The 17,433-nt window shown below is 42.0% G+C and overlaps 1 protein-coding gene across 7 annotated transcripts in view; it reads right to left on the minus strand.

The window, feature by feature from the left end:
* The window catches only part of PIAS2 (protein inhibitor of activated STAT 2), a 28,150-nt gene that overhangs the window by 10,411 nt on the left and 306 nt on the right, over positions 1-17,433 (minus strand). For all 7 annotated transcript variants that reach the window (XR_005954042.1, XR_005954044.1, XR_005954043.1 and 4 more), the window contains exons 2-6: positions 8,815-9,289; positions 5,783-5,867; positions 5,120-5,170; positions 4,935-5,025; positions 1,414-1,548 (exon numbers count right to left, since the gene is read on the minus strand). Coding sequence is in view for 4 of the 7 variants with exons in the window: in XM_041423550.1 (XP_041279484.1) it covers positions 1,414-1,548; positions 4,935-5,025; positions 5,120-5,170; positions 5,783-5,867; positions 8,815-9,289 (837 nt within the window). In the remaining 3 variants the exon portion in view is untranslated. The remainder of the gene's footprint in view (positions 1-1,413; positions 1,549-4,934; positions 5,026-5,119; positions 5,171-5,782; positions 5,868-8,814; positions 9,290-17,433) is intronic.

The raw sequence follows: 17,433 nt of genomic DNA on the forward strand, positions 1-17,433 counted from the left end.
CTCTGTTCCCCAGCATTCTCCACTCCTCCCTAACTCAAACCACTTGTCAGCTTCTTTTGTTCACTGTTCACTCCCACTTCTAGGTCACAAATGAAAACTCTGCAAGCCCCAGTGCTGCAGGATAATAATGGTTTCATCCGTGTAACACGAACAATCCGTGACCTCTTATTTCCACTGCCTGGCAGCCATCTTCCCATGGCTCCTGCACTGCCTGGGTACTGCACAGGAACGTCAAACAACTCCTACAGCCCTGCTCCTCCTTTACCACCCATAGGAAAACCAGCTCTTACCTAGAGCAGCAGATAAAGCATTCTAATTGCACACGAAACCACTAAGAAACCCAGATTTTTGGTTTTTTTCCTTGAAGCATGGCCAACTGTTGCCTTACAGAGAGGATTCTAGAGGCCTGAGTCTGCCCAGCACTGAGGGGTCTATGCCCCCTTGGCTCAGCAGCCCTCCAGTATCAGCCCAGTCCACGCCCACAAGCCCTTATGTGACACCCCAAGCTTTTCCCCAGGGTCTCACTTTGAGGATGAAAAGCAGAAAATTGGGGCCCCAGCACTAAACTGCAGAACTTGCTTCACCTCTCAGGCCAAGGGGAGGATGTCCAAGCATTCCAAGTCATCTGCTTCCATCAGAGTATATTTTGGCAATACAGGGAGGAAAGCTAGCAGGCCTCAGCATGAGAGGCCAAGACCACACACAGGACTGGAGCCATTTTAAGATTCTGTCCTTTGACTGGGAAGCAATGGCTCAGATCTTTGTCTCCATCTCTGTTCTAGAAAATCGTCCTTTGATGTCAGCACTGCCCTTCATTTATTTTTTGAACATTACCTTTCAATCCAATTTATTTTTAAAATTTTAATATAAAAGCTTATACTGGAGTCTCTTTGAAATTTGTGGTATTTTTAGTGCAGAGAATTTGATTTTGTATAAAACCTCATAGAAAAAACTACTTTGATAACTGCATTCAGAATTAACACAGTCACAGATAAGGAATAAATAGTTCTTGACTTAACAACAGCTGAAAGGGCCCTGCAACAGTCATTTAAACCTAGTATGAAGTAAAACATTCCTTGTACTCTCCTTTTCTTTCCTTAATAAATCTACAGGGCGATTTACTATTCACACCACAAAAAGAGTTTGTTAATTTTGACATGCATTTCAGACAAACTCTAAAAGCAGACTTTTGAATGTGAACCCTGCAAGAAAATCTTTCCATCTGTATGTAAATCCCACATGTGTTACTGAAAACTACCACAGTTCTAGGGCAAACTTTGTTTCCTGGTACTGACAGCAAGTTCAGCCATCTAACAAAAAACACTTGCCAGCCACATCAGGCAGCAGGGGAGCAAGAATGCTCAAAGAAGTGATTTAGATGACTTCCCACATCCTACAGAACATGCAGGTTACCTTTCCAATTTCAGAAGCCCAAGAGATGGAAATCTGGTTTGGGACTGCTGATGACAGCCTAACAAGAGAAGTGATATTCAAGGGACGCCCAGGTCGCTTCTGTTCAATTCCATTTTTTGGTGGTGGAGCATATCCCTGTGGAAAAAAGGACAATGGATGTGTTACCCAGTCTCCCCAGTGTACTCTGAAACTGCTGACACATACTTGTTAGTTTTAAACGGATCTATGAGAAGCAGGCAAACTTAGAGGCTCTCTAGACTGGAGAGCAAAGCCAGCATTTATTCTGAGAAATATCAGACTTTCACAGGAGACATGCAGGAGTAGATCAAAGGAGACAAACACAGTTGTAAGACATCTGTTGTTTTAAAAGGCTTTTACAGAAGCACTGGAAAGGTGAAAGAGAACACAGTTTGGGTCCAGGTAAGTTCACAGGAAGAGTGAAAGGTCATGTGGATGTTCTGTCCTCTATCTCTCCATGCCCTACTGGAACAGAGTGAAACATTACAAGGTCATAGGTTTAGTGATAAACGGAGCAAATAATGAAGACTTAACTCAGTGTTTCACACACTGAAAACACTTCACTGATTAAGAAACAATTACACCTTGTTCCAAGAGCTCCACATCCCCTCAGTGACTACTTTGCCTTGTTACCTACTGGCCCCATTAGCAACAGATGTCACCTGTCCTCTGCCAAGGCCCCTGAAGAAGGACTGCACATGGAGTACCAGCTGTATTTAAGAGATCATGGAATCAGAGTGGTTTGGGCTGGAAGTGACCTTAAAGATCATCCAGTTCCAGCGCCCTCGTCACACAGTAAGCCTGCAGCTTATTCCTCTCACCCTGCATCTGTCACGATGACAACAAGGCAGTCTGACACAGCCACCCTGAGAATCCCTGCTCTGAGCTCACAGCCAGCCTGCAGCCACTCATCTCAAACTCATCCTGCACCTGAAGGATGCCAGCAAGATGCAGCTCAGCCTCTTGCACAGAGCGTATTGATGCACTTCCAGACAGCGCTGTTTTAAACTAAAAACTCACCCAGAAAGGATATGCTGAGAAAAAAAAATAAGAATTTCTTTAACCAGAGAAATACACGCACATTCACAACCTAGTGCTTAGTAAAGGAGTTACTTTGAAAGATGCTAAGTCTGGGAATAAAAACAATTAAAAATAATTAAAAAAAAAATTAAAAAAAAAATATATATATAGCCTCTTCTACTAACTAGCCCAGTATGCCATGAGGGCTTTATTCCAGAACACAGAGGCAGCAGACATATGGGAACTGGTGACAATTTCACATTTAAAACACAGAATGATTTCAGAAGAGAGTGAATGCAAGTTCTCTGACACTTCCCTTTTTTTTTTCCCCAGAGACAGACTCTGCAGTGCACATGCTTTGTTTCAGTGAAGCTTTTAGTGTTTTCTTCCACAGAGCTTATTCTCGAGAAAAAATTCACTCTCATACTCCTACAACAATTTGGAACCTTACCATCCTGTCCTTTTAGGAGCATTCTGCTTGCCTTCCAATCAACATGGCAACATGGCCTGGCACTGTTTAGGCAGGCTGCCAACTCTAGTGGCAAGAAACTGCCAGTATTATTGGGGCCTTGAAGTCTTCCATGGTTCTTCAGAGAACCACACTACTCAAGGCAGGTATCATCTGCTACAGAAAGGAAATTAATCAGAAGAAAGCATAACTGCTCATTTATCTGGCTTTTCCCAGTGACACAGATGCAGGATACAAGGAAACATGGTGTTAACATAAACACAATCCCATGCAGCGCTGGCACAAAGGCAGCATTGCTCTGAAGCTTCTGGTAAGGATTGCAAGCGAGGAGATGACCAGGAATAATTTACAGGCCAAGAGTAATTTACAGAGTAATTAATTTCTCTGCAGAGGTGGGAACTGCCCTACCAGGCAAAGACAGAAGCTCACTTATGCACTGTGCAAGCAGGCAAAAAAAGCTGGCATCAGAGGTTAACTAACTAACACTACTGCAATGGAAAACAGTGGGCTTTGAGGCAAAGAAGTTACCTTACACTTCCTGCAACAGACAGGAAGTGCCCGATGATGCAGAGACAGACCAAATGAACAAAAAAAGTCTGCAGAAACGCTCAGACTGAGACTCTATTTGTCATTCAGCTCTCAGTGAATGAGGAGGGGAAGTTGCCAAGGCAATAGTGATTTATTCACTTTCCCACCTAAGGTTCAGCTGAACAGATTAAAAAATCATCTTATCATGTGCAGAAGAACCTAGCGGATTTAAGTCTAAAGCTAAGTAATAATCCAAGATTAGTAGTAGTTTCTGCTACAATGGTGACACCCTATGCACAAAATGGAGAGCACAGCAGGGTGTAACCTATATTAACAAGACTGAGAATCAGCTGACACTGATGCCCAAAAGATAACTTCAAACCAAATTCTTTTTCGTTGGTTGCTGAAAGACAATCTGAAGACAAAGCCCTCAAAGCTATCACACAGAATGTAACCAGTACTTGCAGACAACACTGATCAGAAGACATGAGAAAGAAACCTTTTATAACCTGAAGACTGAAGAAGGAGGAAGAGAATCTAAGGAGTCTCATTTAAGCTGAGTAGAGGCAAAACTAAAAAAAAAGCAGTCACAGTTGCATATGGGAGGAGGGAGGGTACAGGACAGTACATCTAACACACCAAGGCTTGTTAAAAACAATCTGAAAAAGAGGTTTCACACCTCTCTCTACATGGTATCTTTCCAAACCCACTACTAGAAAAACCCTCTGTTCCATGACTTTTACCACACTTTATAGCCTCAAGAAGTATTTCTGAATGGCTTGTGCAAGAGTTTCTCTCTGTTCTACTGAAAGAAAAAAGAGAGAAACCCATTCCAGAGATATTTTGAGAATGAGAGAGCTTTTCCCTTTCTGTCCATACCCAAGCCTCCAGATGACCCTGTGACTATGGACTAATTTTTGCAACATCAGACACTCCTGAAGTGTGACTGCCAACATTGTTGTGTTACACTATCAGCCATGTGCCAGGAACCCTAAAACGCATCTGTTCTTCATCCCCACAACAAACTGTGCTCTAACTAGACAGATGCAGAGCAGTGCACAAGTGGCACACAAGAGGCTGATGCCATTCTCTCAGAACAAGAAGGAACTCAAGCCTCTCACAAATACAGGCAGCCCACACAGCAAGGCCTAGCACCCCTCACTCAAATAAACTCAGTCTGAGCACCTGTGAGAAGAATTCTCCATGCAGACACCAGATTGTTTCTGAATTATTTAGGTACGTTAACAGCAAAAGACAAGGTTTGCTGTAGGGGGCTTAATCATGTTTAGTCTGTGCAGTGGCTGTAATATGATTAACAGCAGTTACGGCTATCTCCCACAGCAAATGCACAAACTCCATGCCTACATTAGAGAAATCTGAGTGGTAACAAACAGCTTGACTGTTCTAGCAAGATAACACTACAGAAAAACACACACGCACTCCACGAGTCACCAAGAAGCTACAAATACACACAATACATACTTACCGGTAATGGGAACAGCTTCCCATTTACTTTAATGCACAAACTATTAGGATAATTATCCTCTTGAGGGCAGCTTGTCTCTGCTAGGCATAGCCTGTATCCATAGAAAGAGAAAGCATCATTTTCAAGTGTCCCCACGAACATCCATCAGCCAATTAAGTTTTCAGAGAACACTGCACAAAACGTACCTTAGTTGAACTTGGACCGTGTAATCTCTCCTGCCTCCAGGCAAAAAGTCCCTGCGACAAAGAGAAAGAAAAAGAGAAGTACCCATTTAGCAGGACTCATATGGCAGCCACACAGAGAAACAACTGACACACCTGCCCCAGCAACACTAAACTTTGCTCTTCTTTTTGTTTTATTGAGCTATGAACACGTTACAACTGACATTTCTGTTTAAATACTCCCAAGTTACACAGGACTTCAGGATCAGCATCCTCCATCAAGAGATCATAGCAACGATAAAGTAGGATGCTGCCAGGGTTGAAAAAGCACCCATGAATTTTCATAGTTTTCAACATTAACCCTGGGAAAAACCAGAAAAGCAGGCTTCCATTCCTGCAGCCAGAAGGAAGGTAGGGAAGCTTCCAACCTCTCTAAACAGTGACAATTATTTGAAACCGAGTAATTGTTAATTCTTTAACAGGGTATGATTGTCACAAAATGTGCACAAATTCTGTGCACAGTTGTTCCTGAAGGAAACAGAACAGACATAAACTCAAGAGTAACTTCAGTGAGGATTATCACTCTGCATCTGCAGAGTAAGTGATGCATATGGTGCCAAAACCTCACGCTTTCTCCTGAAATTTTGCAGAAATTTACCTACACTATACCACACTCTTACTTCTTACCTGGAAATACAGATTTCTCTGACCTGCTGAGGTGTTAAAGCAAAGATAAAAAACTTCTCCTGGAACCTCTGAATACTGCTCTGTACTAGAAAAAGAAAAAAAGACACAAAAAAGGTTGAACCATGGTGATTAAAGCCATTGACTAAAACAGGATCTGCAGTTTACACCTGGAACAACACATTAAGTCACTTGAATGGTGGTTGAACTGCATGTAACTGTTAACAAAAAAAGCAATGGAACAAATCTTTCATTAAACTACATTCAGATGGTTTAATATCACATTACACTTCAGTACTAAAGCAGCTTGGAAAACTGTGTTACAATCCTTTCTCCCAAAGGAGGAAGGTTCAAACAAATACACAATAAAATATTTAACTGGATACCTGACAAAAGAAATACCACAGAAATTGCAACAATTTCTGTGGTACTGTAAGGTACCACAGCAAGAACATGTGCATCAGAAGTTATTAATGTACAGCTGAGAAATTCACAAACAGCTACAGGTAAAGAAATCTTTGGGGAGGTAGGGAGGGACCACAACCCCTCAAGCCAGAGAAGCCAGCCAGACTTCATGTCTGGAGTTACCCTTTAATAGCATCTGACAAAAAATAAAGAAATACGATGTTCACACCAGAATACAACTTGTCTGTCAGTGATGGGAACTGGCAATATTTTCATATTTAAAGTCCACAGTAGGCACATGTCACTTTCCTACTTCCTTTAAAATTGAAGGGGTGTTAAAAAATTTTACCTGAAATAAAGGCAGATTAGGCATATCCAATTTAAAAAAAGCAGTAGGGAGGACAAACTCAAAAATAGCACAGCTAAACCAAGCAAATTTAGAAGAGTTGGACTGTCTTGTGCACTGCAACATTCAGGGGAGATTGTTTCCATACCCAGAAAAAAACCCCATGAAAAGGAGGCAAACATGAAATGGAACCCAGGTGGAGCAAACACGCACCAAACTCCTCAAGCAATTCCAAACAGATACAGTGTGCATGTGTGCAGACACACCACAGAGCACATTTGATATTTAAGAATAATACTTGAACACATGTAAAAAAGACAGTGGAAGTATTTTGTGTTGAGAGCTTTGTAACAAGCTGGCTCCTGGATAAGGGCCACAACCAGATTAATCTGCCTGAGATACAAACAGGGGAAATGTAGAGGATTTTGTAGATAGTTAGCTAGCTAACAAAGATCATGCTGGAAGCAAGAAGGAGACGAGGATAAAAGCGGCAAGGTCACTGTGCCCTTGCCGAAACTTGAGGTTGTGGGAGAAGCTCGTTAGCTAGCAAAAATGAAGGAATGATAGGAGAAACCATAACAAGGTGAACACAAGAATGTAAATGTAGACGTAGTTGACTGATAAATGACTAACCAATGATGAGCTCAATTTTTGCAATATGCATTAGCCTTATTAACACTGCTATAAATGTGTGTGCCTATCCAATAAACTTCTGAGACTTGTTGTTCATCATCTGGTGTGCAAGTCTTCCTTCTCCATCAACTTTGTTATTTAATTTGGTGTGGGTTAAAACTAAACCTCACACTTACACTTGTGCTCTCACGTCAGTGCAAAGGAATACCACATTCATCCCTTCTCAATGAGGCAGTGAGGTGGACTATACTCCTAGCTCTCTGACTTAGCTGTTATTTAAATACTTAACTTTCAAATGCACAAAAAAATGAGTGTCACTATGCAGAAGGAGAAGTGACAACAGGCACTGCAGTTACTGTTTGCTGGTAAAGTTTTCTACTTTAGGTACTGGAGGATGGCAGATAATCAGTTCATCCCTCACTGACTTGCTGGTAACTGTTTGCTGTTTGCTGGTAAAGTTTTCTGCTTTAGGTACTGGAGGATGGCAGATAATCAGTTCATCCCTCACTGACTTACAAGTCACAGCCTAAAAAACTTTCTGATCAGTTAAGAAAAAAAATTGTTTAAGAGGATGCAAACTATTTTATAAACATGTTAATAAATAGTTAGGGAACATTTTTTGCCAAGTAAGGTAAGCCAGATGGAATTTCAAGACAGAACATGTAGCTCCAAATAATTCAAAATGTCCAAGACTGAGTCACTTGAGGAAGAGAAATCTGATTTCACGTCATTTGTAAGACAATGTGCACTCCATATTACAACCTACAGTACTGCAACAACTTTCAGGCTGAGAGACTTCACTACTCTGAGCACAACGCTGAACACTGCAGCACAAACTCTATTTCAGTGCCAGATCTCAGAGCCTGCAGAATTGCTGTGAGTGAGATAAAGGTAAAGTAGCAAACCAATGAACTTGTTCTCTTTACCCTTTTGCAACTTGTAAATCACTGACCCAGAAATCCGTTTTCTATTACTCCTGACAAAACTCTTCCTCATTTGCACTAAGCAGAAACTTCAGGTCCAAATCTTTCAGCCAAAAGGTGGAGGCTCAGACTAGGTATTAGGAAACATTTTGTTACCAAGAGGGCGGCCGAACACCAGAACAAGGCTCAAGGAAAAAGCAGTCAATGCTGTCAGCTGTCAGTGTTTAGGAGGAATTTGGACAATGCCCTTAAATATTATCTAACTTTTGGTCAGACAGTTGGATGATCATAGTAGGTACTTTCCAATTGAATAACCCTGCTCTTCTCTTTAATATTCTAAAGAGAGAAGTCTTTAATCATACTACTTTTATAATAGAAAACTATTTTCTGAATTGTGGTTAGAGTAATTTGGACAATGCCCTTAAACATTATTATCTAACTTTTGGTCAGACAGTTGGATGATCATAGTAGGTACTTTCCAATTGAATAACCCTGCTCTTCTCTTTAATATTCTAAAGAGAGAAGTCTTTAATCATACTACTTTTATAATAGAAAACTATTTTCTGAATTGTGGTTGGGAAGTATTATCAGGAAAAGGTAAAGATATAAAAGGAAAGGAGTTTCCATTTGCCTCAGCTGCAAAAACCCACTGAAGTCTGGGCTCAGTATTGTCAGAAGCCAAGCTTATTTAATGAATTAGGCAAGCTGCAGAGGTATTAAACACTTACCTAGACTCGTGGGTTTAATGAGCACATCGAGCACATCGTAGAAAGGTAAGCTTTTCAGCTGAACATCAGGATGAACAGGCGGAATCGGAGGGGATGGCTGCTGCATCTCAAAGTGGGGCTTAGTGTCTTGGAGGAGCACGGAACTGACAGGCGAGGATGGAGACTGAGGCGTGACTGAGGTGGAAGGGAGTGGGTGAATGCCCGCGACAGCCAAGTCAGGCTCCACTGGAGAGGAGCTGCTGTCCAAGTTGAACGCCGCAGGTTTTATAGCCGACAAATCCGACAGTCCCTCAATCGTCCTTGGGTACCGACGCCTATAGAGCTCTCGGATTTTGATCTGAACTGCCGGGCTGCAGCCGCTCTTCAGTAAGTGCAGTGCCCTCATGAGGAGGTCATGTTTGCGCCCACTTTTATTGCGTCCGGCAAACCCCAGCAGCACTTGCAGTTCAGAAACACGAAAACTGGATACCATATTCTAGGAAGGAAAGAGAAAAGCACAGGTGAGCCAACAGCACCCCAAGGAGGCCTTTTCAAGGAGTATGGTGCGGCATCTTTCATCATCTAATCTGACAACTTGTTACTTGGTTATGGGTGCTGCCCACACCTTCACAGAACACAAAAGTACAGTTAGTTTAAAATAAAGAAACAAAGCGTCCAGGATGCAGGTTGAGTTTGCCCATGAAAGATTTGTTTCCACACTCAAACAATAGTAACAACAAAATCTTAAATTCACAGCACAAGCACAAGCTGTACCACAAAGAATCTGTCTCACTTTGTGGAACAAAATACCAAACAAAAAAAAAAATCAAGTAAATCAGTATTATCACCTGTCTTCCAACACATTTTAAGCACTTCCTTATTTTATTTCTTAATTATGACAACTCCAGACTCAAGGACTGGAGACGAAGGTGCTAACAGAAGGTATGAAATAGCGGACATCTGGGATCGTATGTATTTTTAAAAACAGTTCAGAAGTGCATCTGGACTCGTATTAAAGCTTTGAGCATTGATTTCAAAAGAGACAACTCAAAACTTTTGACTTTACCTTCCAGGTCCTTACTACACAGAGTTAACACTCATGTTTTGACACACATCTGATCTCAACTGAAGTTTTAACACAAGTTTTGACCAAACATTGAGACAGTCACCAATAAAGTCACAATCCTCCCCGTGTCCCTGGCTTGTTCCCTGTTCTCTTTTTAATATTGTGAAAATTATTTTGGCAGTAAGACCAGTGAATTGTATCAGATGAAAACTGAACTTAAAATCACAGAATCATTTAGGTTGGAAAAGACCTCCAAGATCATGAAGACCACCCACTGCTCCAGCACTGCCAAGGCCACCACTAACCCATCTCCCTAAATGTCACATTCACATTGCTTTTAAGTATTTCCAAGGATGGGGACTTCTCCACTGCCCTGGGCAACTTGTGTAGGGCGGGACAACAGCCTCAGTCAAGAAATTTTTCCCAGTATCAAATCTAGACCTCCCCTAGAATAACTTGAGGCCATTGCATCTTGTCCCATCCCTCGTTACCTGAGAGCAGAGCTCAGCTTCCCCCAGCTCCCTCAGCCTCTCCTGGGGCTCCAGCCCCTTCCCAGCCCCGTTCCCTGCCCTGGACACGCTCCAGCCCCTCAGTGTCTCTCTTGTCCTGAGGGCCCAGAGCTGTCCCAGCCCTGGAGGTGCCTCAGCAGGGCCAGCACAGGGGACAGGATATGACACTGCCCTGGGGCTGTGTCACAGCCTGGCTGGGACACCATGGGCACCTTGTCCACCTGGGCACACGCCGACCCAAGTCTGGGCACGTGCTGTACCAAGTCCAAGTAAATGGCTATTTCTTGTGCCTTTAAAACACAGAGTAAGTAGCCAGGACCTGCCTTCACATTATTTATGCAAATCAAAATGACCATCTAAAACACTATGGCAGAAACCTCATCTGGTAAACCCTTTCCTCATCATTGAAGAGACAAGGCTATTGCATTTTAGCCCCTGATTTTCAACATTTCCAGCCACTTGGATCCACTGACTCTTCTATCAAGAAGCTGCTCTGAGCAGAGGTAACACAGCAGCCTTCACATTCCCCCAACACCTTGTCTATAAATGCACCAAGGACATAGCAGGCAGCAAAGGTATTTCCCCAACACCTTGTCTATAAATGCACCAAGGACATTGGTAGCAGGCAGCAAAAAGTCATATAAGTCACTGAGTGGCTGACCCAAACTTCTGAAGAGGCCAACAGCAGATGTCACCTTAATTTCATCCCAGCAAATTCCCTCAACAACAAAATAATACAAGATGGAGAATGTTAGCTCCCACCTGGCATTCCCCTCCTACTTTTCCTTGCACTCAGTCAAACACAGTGAGGAAAAGAAAGTGTTCCAACATTCATAAAAAATGGACTGAAATACTGTAACAGCTTTATAGTTATGACATAAAAGAGAAACTGTGTTAAAAGATAATACTAGTATTCATGAATTTACAGAAAACTTCACGTTGCATGCTTCTGTAGATAACTGCATAAGCTTGATAGCAACGCCAGCTCCTTTATTTCAGATGCAGGCAGTAAGCATGATGCTGGATTTCATAATCACAATGCAAATGAGTAAAATAATCCTTTACACAGAGATTATGGAAACAGCATGTATTGCAAAATACTGTCTACTAGCCTGCCTGCTGCCTTCTGTGCATTCCTGCAAGTTAATCAAGGTGAAATGTGCAGTCAGTCTCGCCTCAACCCAGCTAACATTTCATACAAAAAATTTTCACAAACTAGCACTTTGTTACAAGACAGATTTCATTTTACTAGAAGACATGCGCCTCAACACAGCTAACATTTCATACAAAAAAAATTTCACAAACTAGCACTTTGTTACAAGACAGATTTCATTTTACTAGAAGACATAGCCTGGCTTCAATACCATAGTCATCAAAATTTTAAATTAACACCCACATTAAAAATGCCTGCAAACATAAAACATATACACTGTTTTGTCCACCAAAGTAAAAATGTTACACAGGCTTTAGAAAGAAGACTTGCAAAAAGCAGTGTTTACAGGAGTATCTGAACAGCAGCTTTTTCAACACTTTCCCTCTAAACCTGTATCTGCTTTCCCTTTAAGACAACAACAAACATGCATATGAAAACACACCTGCCTAAAGGGGCTCTGGGAGAGCTGGAGAGGGACTCCAGACAGTGGATGGAGGTGCAGGACACAGGGAATCACTTCCCACTGCCAGAGGGCAGGCACAGATTTTGGGATCTTGGGCAGGAATTGCTGGCTGGCAGGGTGGGCAGGCCCTGGCCCAGGGTGCCCAGAGCAGCTGTGGCTGCCCCTGGATCCCTGGCAGTGCCCAAGGCCAGGTTGGACAGGACTTGGAGCAACCAAGTGGAAGGTGTCCCTGCCCATGGGGGTGAAGCTTTAAGGATCCATCCAAACCAAACCTATGATTCTGAACTTATCTTCCTACTCTGTTTACAAATACAGAGTGGACATTCATTATCATCACTAAACTTTTATGAGGACATATGTCTGAGAACATTTATAATCATGGTGCAAGGCAGTCACTGCTTCCAACAAACCCTTATCAAATTACCTTCTTTTGGTTTTCCAGCATATTGCAGAAGACTGCAGCCTTGTTATTAATATGCTTTTCGCATCACTCAATTACGATTAGACATTCAAGTTGTGTCATGTAGATGACATTTTCTCTTAAGAAAAGTTCTTTACAGCTGCACAGCGCAATAAAAAAAAAGCTTTTTTAACACAAAACGAAAGCCATTTTAGTTTTAACATTACTCCGTGAACACAAAGTAGTTCGACAGAACTCTAAGGAAATCAGACTGGATAATTCAAGCACGTCTATATTCCAGAAATATTTTTCCCCTGAAATTCATACTTGAAGTTTATGAGAAGTTTCATAGGTCTTTCTGTTTCTTACTGTTAAACTTTAGCAACCATGATTCATCAGCAGAAACACTGTTCTAAAGCATTAAGACGTAGGTGTATCTGGAATGGCATTCATTTCCCTGGGAGGATGATGTTAAGGAGCCCAGGAAATGCTGACCTACCTCTGAAATTAAGGGGCAGGTGTGTTTCAAAGCAAAGTAAGGGATCAAACATCTCTCCAAACAAGAGCTGTGTGGCCCTGCAATATTAACAGTTACTCTACATCTCTCTCCACATATATATATATATTTATATATGTATCTCAATGCAAGGTAGCTGAAAATGCCTCTTTAATTTTTGATATATGCCCTACAATAAGCAGCAACAACTGTGGCTTTAAGGCAAGTACTGCTCGAGTGGCCAACTGGACACTTGCACTGCAGAAGCAAGCCAGCCCACTCAGAAGTACTGGTCAGCTTGCCCCAAGAGCTCTGCTTCAGCCCCACTGGATTCCAGATAATCCCCAAAGTGTCTGAACGCTCTGTACAGAAGGGACACACCAAGGACAGGTTCCACAAATCCTCACTCCTGACTTTAAGCCCTTTCATGGACATTCAGCAAAGTGGTACATTTGTGACATCTTCTGCAGCAGATTTGCATCCATGACGACTTCCAGCAGGCTAGGAATGGGCAATGATAGTAAGGAAAAACAACTTGTGTCCTGGGATGGTTGAAGACCTCTCTGCTGAGTGGAAGTGTTTTCTCAAACTGATGTAACCACAGACAAAGAAATGCAAGTCACAGGGAAAAATGGAGATGCCATAATTGAAATCTGTGTCAGTAGTACAGGACAGCAAAAGAAAACCACAGCCAGTGCAAATCATAACCACCAGATCCTCAGTATTATGGAGGTTTTCCTCTGCACAGACTCTAGTCTGGCTCCTTAATTAGGAATTAGCTCCAAGGTTGCATGTCACTTAATAACAGTAAAATCCTAAGTTAAACAAACACAAATATTTAAGACATTCAAAACAAAACTTGGCCATTTCATTGCAGCTTCTTTTCTAGAGTACCCACAAACTCATTATCTCCTTCCTCTCCCCAGCACTGTATCTCAGCACAATCAGTTAATTGTTAATGATTTTACATAAACAAACTTTTAAGGTGTCTCAATAAACCTCAATGATCTAAAATAGCAACTGTGAACCTATGGAGCACACAGGAATTTCGTGCAGATACAAGGGAACAGCACATTATCATAGGTTATTAGGAGTATTTTATCAGCATTTATGTTATTTAATACACTCAATTTAACTGCACTCTAAGGATCATGACAGCACCAACAGCAACTTCTCACATCTATTCTGTTCATATTAAGTTTAACCCAGATCATGATGCGGAATTGGATTTCTACATCAAAAATATAAACTGGTCGGCATAGACAATACAATTATATTAACACAGAGAAAATAAAACAGTGTTTGTCAATGACCTTGAGGAGGACATATGAAAACAGCTCTCAGCATTTTCTTGCTAGCAATTTAACACTAAGCACTGCTTCACCTGGTAAATGTGAGGCAGTCACACTGTTCTTCCAGACTGGAAAAATAAAGCAAGTGAAGTGGAAAGGCACCAAGTCTAGTATGAACAAGAGATCCAATGTATAAAAGAATGAGACTTCAACTTCTGTATTTTAATATGGTATCTGAACAACACTTCTCCTCCCATTTGAATTGCGTGTCTTCTGTACTGGGTGTGCAAGAGCAAAAAGTAAAAGTGGGACCTACTTCCAGCATTTATAAACATGATATTCCAGTAAATTTTGTGCAATCTCTCCTTCCAGAAAGGATATATTAGCACGCTTCCAACTCTTCTCAACCAAATGAGTTTTTTTCCACAATAGCTGTGAAACTGATCACAAGTGTCACAGATTAGTTTTGGCACAGGCAAAAACTAATTTATTTGCCTACAAAGAGCCTTATTTTTTGCCCCACAAAGATGACACTAACAAATTACTTCAAAACGTGACTAAACACGAACTATGAGACTAATGCTGTCACCTAAACTAGAGATCTGTTTCAAAGACTGCACGCACTCCACATTTTTTGTTTCCATTTTAGAGTCAGGACGCCAGCAGAAACACAGGGGACCCAAGAATACTAAATAATATGTAACTGATCCTCTTATCTGCAGTATTTTGTTGAGATTCAACAAGCTTCAAGCTAAATCTTGGAGAGTTCAGAATCTGTTGGGAGCTGGAATTGTTGTCTCACAGATGGCTCTCAGAAGGAGGTGTAGTTCCCCATTTCTGGGCCAATTTTGTTCAAAAATGTGTCTACTCCTCATCTCTGGCCTCCACAGCAGACTGATGATTCTGTTCCACATCCGCCTGTGCCTGAGTAATTCCTTCATCATTTACTGGGCTGCTCTGGAGAGGGGATTATGGATAAAGGTAGGAGCCAGGTTTAAAAAAACATCTGTGAACAGCAGCTCTGGAAATGGTATCTCAAAACAAACTATAACTAGACACTGTTACACTCTCCCCATCTTCTCAGCCACTCCCTGTTACTCCAGAAACCAGTCATCTACAGAAATCAATAAAAACTACTAGCTAATAAAAGCTTCATCACATGGTCTGGATGGGTAAGCCTTACACCAGACATTTTCACCAATATATTGAAAAGCAGCAAATCCTTTAACAAAACTGAAGATTTCCAAAAGGCCTGATGTAACAGCAGGTTTCTTGAAGTCTGGTTTCTTTCACTACAGCCTCTCAGTTATAACCCTTGGGTCCCAACTCCATAGAACTTTTACTGTGAAGACTGAGAGGACACCAGGGATGGTCCTAACAAATATTAAAATGCTCCTTTGCCCAGATAAAAAAAAAAAAAAAAAACCAAAAAAAAAACCTGTGCCTCCTTGTTTCCCTCAAGAAACAGAGTTTAAGAGAGAACTCTGATCTTCTGCCTTCAGACAGTCCTTAACAAATTACTAAAATAAATTCCACTCTCAAAATGGCCCAAGTGGCCTTTTATAAAGCAGGCAGAGATGACATACTACAGGAAACTGCAGCAAACAATACTGCCATAAAAACATTCAGCAGGTTTATCTATAAAGCAGCCATTTCAGATCACACCTAAAGGTCAATTCACAAAATCTACTGGGGGTGGGAGAATATCTCTCGTCCTTGGTGAGGAAGATTTGGTTGCCTGAAAAAAAAATTTAAGCCTCAAAAACAAGTAAGTGGTATTCAAGCAGACACATCCAAATGCATCCTCAAATGCAAAAAGAAAAAAAGAAAAATTCAGCCATGGCCTTGCAGATGTGAGGCAGACAATTACAATCTCTTCCAAAAATTACCTAGAGCTTTCCCACAACAGGCCATGAATTATTATCAGATGGATACTGAACATTTATAGACGCTCCAGGCTAACAGATTCATCTCACAAGCACTCCAGTTTACAAATAAGATGAATGGGAATCTCAAAAGATATGAATTCAGATTTTTTTTTTTAAACTAGTGGCACCTCTTGAGTGATGAAAAGGCAGCCCTGCAGTTGGCCTGAAACTCAGTTCCCTTTTCCCTCCGTACTTCCTGCATTACATCTATCTATGCACCTCAGTTTCTTGCAGATTTTAAAGGTATTCAGGAACCTAACGCCCTGAGGGAGACTATCAATACTTATGGATATCTAGATAAGCGATTACAGCACTTTGGGAGAGACAGATCACAACTCCACCTCAAGACTGGAGAGGAAGAGATAAAAGAAGAGTCACCATTGGCACAAAGTTTACACTGGGGCTTCAGCCAAACCCTTTGAGACACCTTGGGACAAGGGCTGAGAATGGGTGAAGACACGGGGCAAGAAAATGGGTAAACACAAATACATTTAAAGGGGAAAAAAAACCCCCAACAACACAAGGCTCACTTACAAAAAAAAATAAGCCAACAATTCATAAACCTAAAACTGAGACAGAGCACGGTTGTCCTCAGACAAAGAAACTCAGTTCTTTCCGCTATATTTTCATAAGGGAGCTCCTCAGCTCCACTACCACTGTTAGTGCTGGAAGAAGCCCCAGCATGGGAAATTCTCTGGCAGTTGCAGCACATTTCCCACTGGTCACACCAACACCAGCTCTTCCTCTCCACTAAAGCCCAACTCACAGTGGTTGCTGTTTAATCAGCTTCTACCCCTCCTGTAACAAAGTCCAGGTCGGGGGGAGCGGCCTGCACGCAGAATTCCCACGAAGAATTCCACTTCTGCAGCTGTGGACGCTGCTGAAAGACAACCTCCTCCTTCCACACAAAAGTAACAGCGGATTGTTCAGGAAATAGGAGGAAAAGCACCAACTATGCAGTCGGCTCTTTGTGTACACACCTTAACAAAATGAAAGGACACGCACGCACACACCAACACCGACAAATCTGCTACAGACAGCCCACCACGACAATATGAAAGATAACGAACCGAAGACAAAACAGGTCTGAAAAGCGGCACTGGGTTTCACGCTGGGCAAGCACAGCTTTCCCGGATGGAAAGCGGTCCACGGATTTCCAGAGATTCCACAACTATCAGCATTTTCAACAGCCCGGTGGTTATTCACCGCCCTCCCTTCAGCCGCACGGAGCGCGGGGCCCAGCAGGAGCCGTTCGAGCCCTGGGGCCGCTCGGCAGCGCAGAGATGGCTTTTAAAATGTCGGGAGGAGAGCGAAAAACCTCCCCGGCGGCAGC

The sequence above is a fragment of the Onychostruthus taczanowskii genome, unplaced genomic scaffold (assembly GCF_017590055.1).
Source record: "Onychostruthus taczanowskii isolate IOZ18803 unplaced genomic scaffold, ASM1759005v1 scaffold79, whole genome shotgun sequence".
Taxonomy (NCBI): Eukaryota; Metazoa; Chordata; class Aves; order Passeriformes; family Passeridae; genus Onychostruthus; species Onychostruthus taczanowskii.